The 11397-nt window shown below is 38.6% G+C and overlaps 1 protein-coding gene across 1 annotated transcript; it reads right to left on the bottom strand.

Moving 5' to 3' along the window:
- Positions 1-10189: 10189 nt before the first annotated feature.
- LOC145950583 (uncharacterized) lies at positions 10190-11020 on the bottom strand. Its single transcript, XM_083061686.1, has 2 exons — positions 10907-11020; positions 10190-10825 (listed from the first exon to the last, which is right to left on the bottom strand). The coding sequence occupies exons 1-2, from the start codon at positions 11018-11020 to the stop codon at positions 10190-10192; spliced, it is 750 nt and encodes a 249-aa protein (XP_082917812.1).
- Positions 11021-11397: the final 377 nt, after the last annotated feature.

Raw genomic sequence — 11397 nt, forward strand, 5'->3', positions numbered from 1 at the left:
AACTTCTCATAACTTCTTATAACCGTCATTCCACGTATTTTTTATCTTTTTGATTTATTTTTCATTAACCACTCTGGTATAACTACTCAACTATTTGAGATACCTCCAATAACCTCCTTCATCTATTTTTCGAGCAGTCCTTATTCTATTCGACCATACCTCGAGCACAAACAAATAAGGCTCCTCATACGTTATCAGCAGGTGTTGACTTTTATCTTTCTCTCGAGTAGCTTTGTAAATGTAACTTTCGACTCGTATGGTTTTCGACTAGCCCTAACAAATTGCCCCCTAGGAATTCAGTTTCGATGAACATACTGGGTGAAAAAGAACTGGATTCCTATCAAGAATTTTGCTTTGATGCCTTCTCGAATCTTTTCACTTGATAATTGGTAACTTATATTTGTTCGATCAAAACCTATTTCTGACCCCTATTTAATGCGATGACCGTTTGATGTGACATTGATTACCCTGACGGCGCATGCTTGCATTTTTCCCTAAGTCTCATCAATGCAAAACGTTTTTTTTTGCGGTCGTTTTTATCATTTACTTCAAATTCGAATTTATTTATGGGCCTATGTTACTTCAGGCCTGTTAAACATTCTTTTTACCCTAAGGTAAAAATTGTTTCCACCACTTTCTTTCTTCGCGCCTAAGTCTCCTCATACTTGTTTCTTTGCTCTACTTCTTGGTTTTCTTCTCCGGCGACCTTACCATCCCTCCATTCACCAGTTCTTGCCTTTAATCACGATGGCCTCCTCTGCTGCATCTACTTCAGCCACCGCTTATGCTCTTTCTCCTACTACGGCTACTGCATCTTCCACCCAGACTACTCCCTTGTTGATGGCCAATGCCACAATTTGCACTATCAAGGACGGCGATGAGACCTTCGTTCCTATTCCTGGCATGGAAGAGGCGAGTCTAAAAATCTTTCAATTTTAGGTACTTCTCCCCTTCTCCCTTGAGAATGGTAGTATTCATGCTTTCTTAGGTCCGTTTGAGGGTCAAAATAAGAAAAATTTGCCAATACCCTGTTGCCTGAGGATTCTTCTACCTTCCCTTTCATTCATTCTGCCGAAATTGATTTGTCATTGTTTGGCGACACAACCAAGATCTTTAGGGCCTTTCCCCCTAACAAGGATAGGCATTTAGCATGGTTAACTCGTATAGAAAGTTCGATGCATTCCGTATGGGTAGAAACTGGTATTTCTGAGTTTTTCCAATTAGCTAAGTTTGATCTGCATTTTTTTGACCCTCAAATGCTTCTTTCCGCTATATTCTTCTAGAATAGAGAAACTAGAGCCTTCGAGTTTCCTTGCGGTTTCGTGTGTCCCACCCTACTCGATATTGCTGCTATCACGGGCTTATCACCTGTTGGGGATAGGTTCTATCCTGATCTTTTCGAGGAGGATATTTCGATTAAGGAGACCTCTATATCCTGGGACAAGAAGACTTACTTAGCTTTTATTAATGCTCACATGGGAAAACCCAATACTCCTGTTTCGACCTCAGAGCATATCGCCTTCTTGATGTATTGGCTATCTGCTTGTGTTTTCTGCACCCCCTCTCTCCAAGTTCCCAAATATTACTACATATTGGCTCAAGCTTTCCATCTGAAAAAGAAAATTTGCTTGAGTAAACTTCTATTGGCCTCCTTATACACTTGTCTCGATGAAGCATCAGAAAGCCTTTTCCACGAATCTGGTCCTCGTAATCTCTCCAGACCACTATGGTTACTTCAATTGTGGCTCAACGCGATTTTCGAGAAGAAGCTTTCTCTGTCTTCATCTTTTACTCCAACATGTGAACTCGAAGGAGCCCGTTTGACAACTCTCACTCCTCGAAAGCGTTCCATCAATAATTTTGCAAAATACATTGACACTATTCTCAATTTAACTGAATTTAGTGAAGACTTGGCCCCTTTTATTATTCGTACAACTTTGATAGGCCCGCCTTGGCTTCGACAAAATAACCAAGTTGGAAGTATATCTCCAGATTCGACTGAGATGTGGTTTGGATTTCTATCTTGGGATGTAATAATCTCCGGGATGAGGCAAAAAGATATTAGGATCTACCCTTACCAACCTCAGCTTTTTTCTCGACAATTCGGTCTTTGCTAGATGAAGCCCCTTCCTCTTCGAAGAAAAGAAAGTATTGACGCTGATATCTATGTCGAGAAAGGAAACTATGAGGAAGTTTTGGATTTTATTTTACGCCCTGAGAAACAACTTAGACTCAGACCTTGCACTTTTTCCCCTTCTTTCTTAGTCTCGAAGTGTTTTCTTCGATGGTGGTGTATGTTGATAAGATTCTCAACTTTGATGAATTTTTGAAGAAGCTGATTAACTCTCCTCTTTCTTCGCAGGGCCCGAAGCAATCAGGTACTTACAAGAACCAAACTATTATTTATCAATTCGAGCAATTTTTTAAAGTTTGTTATCGACCTGACAATATTGGTCGAACCATCTTTGATGCATCTTCCTCTTTATCGAAAATGGTACAAAGGAACATTCGCTTGAAAAAGGTGATTAATCCTCAAGGAAAAACTGATTTTGAAAAATTTTGTCCTAAAAATATTCCTTCTCTTCCAAACGCTTGTTTTGGTTTAGTTAAACACTTATCTCGCCCTCCTTGAGTGAAGACACTCGACCCATTTTACCTTGAGCGCAAAGAGATTCCTGTAAAGGTTCGAGTTACCTATGCGAGATGTTCCGTGTACGATTTTCCTCGACGAAGATGGTGGCCATTGTGTTGGGTCGATAATACCAATCCTCATCCTGGTAAATGACTTTAACTAAACAATATTCTCGAATTCCATTTTGTACTTATCTCATTCTTGCTTCGTGTTATGTAGCTGCTATTCCTCAACGTGTTCCTCAACATGTCGAATAGACTCCTAATTGGGAGAGAGATGAAGATGATGGCAAGGGGTCTTCGAAGACTTGAAAAAGAAAAACTGCTTCTGACAAGGTTTCCCTCCGCTCTAAGGTACAATTCTTTTCGATCTACCCTTTCAATCAAAATTTTAGATTTACTTCACATTACCTTATCTGATTCTTCTCCTATTTTCAGAGTCTCGAAACCTTGAAAAAACAAAAAATGAACTCGACCAGCACCAAGACTGTGAGTAATCTGTATTTGCCTCGTTATTCTTTCTTATTTCTCACTTTCACTTTCTTATTTCTTCAGGTTTTGACCACCAAAAAGCCAGATAAAGGAAAGGGGAAGTTAGTGATTCCTCTTCCCAAGAAAACTCCAAAGCCTCCTGTTGAGAAACTTCTTAAAGATGCTATGAAATCCATTCCCAAGGTATTACCCTTCTAGCTTAACTTCTCACTTTTATATTGCCTCGATTTTCTAAATTTCTTCTTTATCTGCAGGATGTCGAGATAATCCAACTCGATTCTTCTCGGGAAATGTCTAGGGATATTCCGCCTTTTACTAGGGCATCTCAGCAGGTTCGATTTTCGTCAATCTTCATTTTTCTATACTTTTTATTTTTCCCTTATTCTAACTTCACCATTTTTTGTAGTTGGCCACTCCTCAACCGAACATTGTCGAGATGGCCTCAATGATGGCCTCGATAGAGATTCCTCTTCAAGGTGATGAAGAGAAGGTTCCCTCGTCGGAGCCTTTGGTGAACACGGAAACTCCACACCAGTCCTCGCAAGATGAAGCTCCCTCTTTCGAGCTTAAGCTTCCCTTTAGTCCAAATCGGGGTATATGTCTTCCTTGAGTTACTCTCAAAGTTCGTAAAGACTTGTCTTTCTTACATTTCTTTTCCTTATGCAGATTCAACTGAGTCTCCTAAGCCTTTTACTCCTTCTCCTTTGACCCAAGGTGGTGTCGAATCTTTAGTGCCACCACTTTCTTCGATTCCTTCTATATACTTGGATTTAATAAGTTTCTTTAATGAAGATGATGACGAGGTTAACAACATCTTTGATGTTCTCGAAAATTGGAGCAGTGGTACTTTTTTTTCGGAGAAGGTTCCTGAACCAGTTTCTCAACCAAGTCTCACTTTTCAACCTCTGCTAGAATCATTCCGGTCGAAGGCATATGTGGAAGACCTTGATCAAGCTTTCCTCATCCCAGAATTCAAGGTCGAAGTTGAGCAAATGGTCGAAGATTTGCTAGCTTATTCTGACCTTCCTCCGACAATTCACCTTGAGCTGCAAGAGTTCATCAAACCCTTCACTCTTACTTGGGATCTCCGATCGAAGTGGTCTAACGCTTTTCAAGAGGTAGCTCAGATTGAAGTTGAGAGCGAGGGTGATCGTGCCAAACTCGAAAAGCTTCGTCAAGAGTTGCTCTCCATCAGGAAAACTACTGAGGAGATGATCCCTGCTTTAAAGAAATTACAACAAGATGAAGTGGATGTCGAGAAGTCTATCGAGGTTTTACAACATGAGTTGAATAACCTCAGCTCGAAACAAGTTTCCCTAAAGGCTCAAAGTCAAGAGGTTGTTCAACGTCAAAAAAGTCTGAAGGATGAAGGCAAGGTGATCTCTTCAAGACTCGCAAAGACCTTGGAGCAGAAGAAACACCTGGAGACTCAATGCGCTTCTCGAAGGCAGAACTTGGATGAAGCTTATCAGGCTTATAGGACTTTTAAATCCAAGTTTTGTAATAATTAAATTTCTGAACACCCATTTAAATTTCATGTTATTTTGGGTATTTGTTTCAAAACTCTGATCTTTGATAGAAATATTTCAAGTATTTTCCATTAATTACTTTGCTTTCATTAGACTTTATTTCCTTAATGACATACGCATTTTTAGAGTACACTTGATCGATTATAAAGGGACCTTCCCAATTATAAGACCACTTTCCTAAATGTCGAGATTTTTGATCCATGGGAAGAATCACTTTTAACACTAAGTCTCCAACTCGAAAATCGCGCGCTTTGACTCTTTTATTGTATGTTTTCTCGATTCTTTCCTTTTGTTGAACCAGATTTTGTAATGCTATCAATCTTTCTTCCTCTAAAGATACTAACTCGTCAAACATTAAATTCCAATAATCCTCGATAGGCAAGTCATTCTGCTTCTGTATATGGATTGATTGTAAATTAATATCTATAGGAAGAATAACCTCATGCCCATATACCAGTTTGTATGGGATAGTTTTTGTGGCATCTCTTGGTGAATTTCTATAAGCCCATAATACTTGGACAAGTGTTTCGTGCCAATTTTGAGGCCTGCTCGAGATATGTTTCTTAATTAAACTGATAACTATTATATTAACAGCTTCTACTTGTCCATTTGCTTGTGCATAATACGGTGTGGAAGTTATTAACTTAATTCCCCTTGATTGAGCATATTGAGCAACTTTTCGACCCGTAAACACTGTTCCTTGATCAGTGGTAATTATTTGAGGAATCCAAAACCTTGTTATAATATGATCTTCGACAAAATCGATTATATCTTTTTGCTCGACTTCCTTCAAAAGAATTGCCTCAACCTATTTCGTGAAATAATCTATGGCAACTAATATATATTTATGATTTTTCGAGGAGGGTGGATGAATTTTCCCTATTATATCAATTGCCCAACCTTGAAATGGCCAAGGTTTAATAATCGAATGTAATTCACTTGCTAGTACCCTTTGTATTGGTCCATGTCTTTGACATTCCTCGCAGCTTTTCGCGAATTCAATGCAATCTTTAATCATGGTTGGCCAATAGAACCCTTTTCTCGACAAGGTCCACTTTATCTTCTCACCTGCTTGATGTGCTCCACAGATACCTTCATGTACTTCTACCATAGCTATGTAACTTTCATGACTCCCGATGCATTTGAACAAAATCCCATCGAAGCCTCTTTTGTATAGTTCATTATTTAGCAAGACATAATTGAGGGCTTGGATCTTGATTTTTCTTTCGACCTTCAAATTTGGATTCTGCAAGTACTCGACCAATTATGTCCTCTAATCTTGCTGGCTCGATGAGCTGACACTTAGACTCTCTAGATGACATATCAATTCACTTTCTGTATGAATCAGAGATTCGAGACATCCCTTACTTTATATCCTGATGCCACCTGAGCCAAATCATTTGCAATTGTATTTGCATGTCGAGAAACATGTTGTAATTCAACCTCATCGAATGCGTTTAGTAATTGAGTAGCTCGAGTCTTGAATTCTATTAGTTTTTCATTCAAACATTTATATTCCTGCGTTTGTTGTTTAATGACGAGTTGTGAATCTCCTCGAATTACCACATTCCTAACACCTAACTCTTTAAGGATCTCGAGTCCAGTAATGAGCGCTTGATATTTAGTTTCATTATTTGAGTATCCTTTGTTCGTTTTTAATGACAATTTAGTTGGAATTCCTTAAGGGGAAATGATTAACAAACCTATCCCAGTGCCTAGTTCATGTTTCGAGACATCGAAAAATAATTCCCAAGGTTTGGTGGTTAAGTAATTGATTTCTTTAATTATTTTCGAATGATCCGCGAGAAAATCCGCAATTACTTGTCCCTTTGTGGATTATAAAGGCTCGAAAGTTAATGAATATTCAGTTAACGCAAGTGTCCATTTGCCAATTTGAGAATGTAAGACAGGTTTACACAACATGTACTTAATAACATTACTTCGACAAAATACGACAACATCAAAGGGTCTAAGATAGTAATTCAACTTTGTACAAGCAAAATAAAGACTTAAACATAATTTATCTACAGGAGTATATCTATTCTCAGCTCCTACTAACATTCGACTTAAGTAATAAATAACTCTTTTGATGCCATTGTCATCATCCTGCGCCAGTATACCCGCAATAGTTGAATCGTTAGCTGAAATGTACAACTTCAATTGTTTTCCTTTAGAGGGTGGTGCAATCACTGGAGGATGAGCCAAATAAGTTTTGATTTCGTCGAACGCTCTTTGGTGCTCTTATTCCCATCGAAATTCCTCCTCCTTTTTCAGACGCAATAGAGGAGAAAACACTTTAGTTTTGCTAGATAAATTCGATATGAATCTTCTAAGAAAGTTTACTTTACCTAGGAGAGATTGAAGTTCTTTCTTGTTCGATGGAGGTCTAGTTTCCATGATAGATTTAGTCTTGTTTCTATCCACTTCGATCCCTTTCTGGTGTATGAAAAATCCCAGAAATTCTCCTGCTGTAACACCAAAAGCACATTTTAGTAGATTCATTTTTAGACCATGTTTCCTCATTCTCTCGAAAGATAATTTTAAATGGCATAAGTGTTCCTCTTTTCGTTTTGACCCAACAATTATATCGTCAATATACACTACAAACTTACCAATTAAATCATGGAATATTAAATTCATTGCCCTCTGATATGTGGCACCTGCATTCTTTAATCCAAATGGCATCATCACCCATTCATGCACACCTAAAACACCTGGACATTGAAAAGCAGTTTTCGATACATCATTAGCTGCAATATAAATTTGGTTATATCCAGAATAACCATCGAGTAAACTCATAATTTCATTACCTGCAGTAGCATCTATCATAGTCTCAACAATAGGCATAGGATACTCATCCTTGGGGATAGCTGTGTTGAGATCTCGAAAATCAATGCATACCCTGAGTTTTCCATTCTTTTTTATAACGGGCACGATATTCGATATTCATTCAGCATATCTCGAGGTCCTGATGAACTTGGCTTTCAATAACCTCTCAATTTCTTCTTTTATCTTTTCAATTACCTCAGGAGCAAACCTTCGAGGACTTTGCTTAACTGGTTTCTTTAACGGAATCATAGGTAATCTATGCTCTACTAATCCTCGATCCAATCCCGGCATTTCATCATAATCTCATGCAAAGCAGTCTTTATATTCATGCAACACTCGAATTAATTCCTCCTTCAGCTTTCCTTGCAAGAGTTTGTTAATATAAGTAACCTTCTTATTTTTGACAGTACCCAAATTGATTTCTTTGAGTGGGTCCTGAGATTCTAACTTGTGTTCTTCACTGGTCGCCCTTTCGAATCCCAATGGTGAATCGTCGAAAATACAATCTAACTTTAGTTCTGACTCTTGCTTTTTGTCTTCTTTCGAAGTTTTGACCTCTTGGTCCATTCGATCTTTCTTTGTTTTTTGTTTTTCTTTTCCTTTCTCGACCTCTTAGTCCATTCGATCTTTCTCTGTTTTTTGTTTTTCTTTTTCTTCGGCCAAAGTGGCCGTACTACTTTCATCATCTCTAGATTTGTTTGACATCTCCTCCTTGTCTCAACATTCCTCGGCCATGTAGGCTAACATTCGAGCTAAAAAGCTCGAATAAGGATCCTGATCCTTCATTCTTCCTCTTGAGCCGATTCTTTCTCGGCTCGAACAACAAACTCTCGTTTCACGTTCCAGCAAAATATTTTCCTAACACCTTCTTCTTCGTCCATGATACCAACATTATGAGCATCGAAAGGTCTCGTTTTCGCAAATGCAGTCAGTTGTTGATCTGTGAAGTACATGCCTACCTCATATTCTTTCTGATCAACATCGAGCACTTCCAATCCTTCATCATCATTCCAAAAGAAAATATTCTGGTGAACAGTCGAAGGAACAACTCCTACCCCATGAATGCATTCATGCCCCAATAAGACATTGAAATTCGCCTTCGATGGAGTGACTATGAACATAGTAGTTCTTTTCACACTCCTGATCTGAACATCGAGCAAATTCATGCCCTCAGGTTGTGATGATTTCCTTGCATAATCTGAGATAAGTACGTTGTGGGGCTTTAAATCGGCCATGATCTTTCCAAACCTTTTCAGCATAGTCCTCGGAAGTATGTTTACGGCTGCTCCTCCATCAACCAAAACCTTGTTTACTTCATGCCCTTCGATCATCAAGGTTAACAGCAAAGGCTTAAGATGACCCTTCATCTCTTTAGTAGGAGAATCAAACACAGCTAAGTTAAACTTGGGAATAACCCTCGAAATTTGGTTGACCCACACAATCTTAGACTCATAGTTGGGATCATTGAAAAAATCCTCTCGATGGATATCTTCCTGCTCATTAACAGATTCCATGGCCCCAGCATACTTAGAAGGCAGAATTGACACTATCCCACAAATATCCTCCAGAGAGTCATCAAAGCCACTCTCGAAACAGTCCATTATCAGATCTTCATCATCATCCACAAACTTCCGAGATGACTCACCCTTTTGTGGTACGGGGATCGAAAAGCGATTTCCTCTGAAACCTTCAAAGGTAGCTTTCCTCATTCTTTATTGCCTCCTCCACTGGGTCTTAGTCAAGTTGTTGAAGGGTTGTCAAAAACCACGCCCATAACTTCCAGTCATGCTCGAGAATTTGCCAGGAGCCTCAGAAACATTTGAGAATTTTCCAGCCTGGAATGTAGGTCCAGCATAGTTCATAACTTATTTTCCTCGACCCATTCCAACCATTTGTCTGGGTGGGGCATTCCATTTCCCAACTGGGACGTTAGCATTTGGCATAAAGGTATTGCCAAACTTCGATGAGTTGTGCATTTCCATCTTACCCATAGGGGCATTATACTGAGGCATGTGTACCTGCCTCATTGTTAATCCAGTATTCGACCTAGTGTTAGGTTTAACCTTCTCTCGAAGTTTTTTAGCTCTGTAGTTCTTCATGATCTCTGATTCTTCGAAAGCCTTAGCAGCGGCTCTGTCAAAAACAACACTACATCGAGGACATAACATAACTTCTCTATCAGCCTCCTTTTTCTTGGACAAAAACTCGGCAAAACTATCTTCCTCTTTTGGATAGATAGGCTCTTCTTCTTTAGCAAAGTCATCCATCAACTCCTCGAGTTTTTCGTCAAAAATAGGCTCAATATTCTCATCATCTTCGATGCTAACCTCGACCATATTAATTCCCATCGAGACTGGCTCCACATATCCAGTATGAGCTGCAAATGCATCAGTATCCACTTTCATATCCTTTTCTTTGAAATCCAAACGACCCTCAGTGATCGCCTTCTCGATCATATCCCTGAAATGCACACAATTATTAGTCCAATGGCCATACATGTTATGATATTTACAAAATTTCTTCCCTTTTCTTTGTTCGAATGGAGGAATTTTATGGTTTTCAGGGAGTGCAATCTGCTTATCTTTTAATAAAATATCAAATATCTTATCTGCCTTAGTCACATCAAAACTATATCTCTTAGTCGAACTCCCTTCCATATTATCTCCTGGTTTTAACATTTGACATTGATAAGTAGGACCAGGACGTAATTAAGCAATATTAACCTCAAAATCCTCACTCGAACCTTCATAATTGATATCATCACCTATCTCTGTGTTTGTGTTTTCTAAATAGGCTACCTTTTCTTTTCGAACAAATCTATCAAACTTCTTCAATCTTTCCTTTTCTAACTTAATTTGTTTGATCCTCTTTACTTTTTCCGCTAACTGGGCCATATCCCTCAACTGTTCATTGACTAATTTCTTACGAATCGATAAGTCTAATCCTGTTGCAGCAATCTTAACTAATTCATGCTCAGGTATATTAGTATAACATCGAGATTTTAACTGCCTGAACCTATTTAAATAGTCATCTAATGTTTCTTGGTTTTGTCTTTTAACATTCATTAAATCAACTATACTAACTTTTGTTTCTCCTCGAAAGAAATGTTCATGGAAATTACCTTCTAACTGAGCCCAAGTATTTATCGAATTAGGAGGCAATGTTGTAAACCATGTAAAAGAATGCTTAGTTAGCGAACTCGGAAAATACATTTTTAAATATTCATTATTTGCTAAATCCCCACATTCGACCAAATACCTAGCTATATGTTCGACAGTGGACTCATTTAGGTCTCTCGCAAATTTCAAAAATTTCAGGACTTTTGCCCCCCTAGGCAATTCTACCTGAGTTATATAATCTGGAAAAGCAGACACAAAATAAGGACATTTATTTCAACCTACCTCGAAACCATGCTTGTTTAGTACCCTTTCTACAATTTGATCTAAGTTATCATCAGGGATCCTATTAGGTCGACCTACATTTTGAGGAATAACTCCATGCCCGCCTACATTTTCCATATCATTTAGATTTGCACTCATGGTTCTCGAAGGTGGACCATCACCCAATTTATCTCCTATTTTTTTTATTAATTCATACAAAGGAGTCATTATGTTATGCATTTGGGTTGACAACAAATTGACCATGTCATGATTACTATGATCCATCTGTTGTCGAAGAGCCATCATGGCTTGATTACTAATCCCTATGGGGACATAACTACTCTATCGAACTAGAGACCCTTCATGACTAGTCCCTACGTGTTGATACGGGTCTTGCATAACAAAACCCAAACCATTTGGACCGGGATTATATCCCTATGGGGATACATGCATTTGTGAATTTGGTCCTAAATAGGGTATTGGCATTTTGACGTGTACATGTTGGATATTTCGCCAATTCTATGGCATACCCCATG

This window comes from Cajanus cajan, chromosome 8 (assembly GCF_000230855.2).
Source record: "Cajanus cajan strain Asha chromosome 8, NIPB_CcT2T_4, whole genome shotgun sequence".
In the NCBI taxonomy this organism is placed as follows: Eukaryota; Viridiplantae; Streptophyta; class Magnoliopsida; order Fabales; family Fabaceae; genus Cajanus; species Cajanus cajan.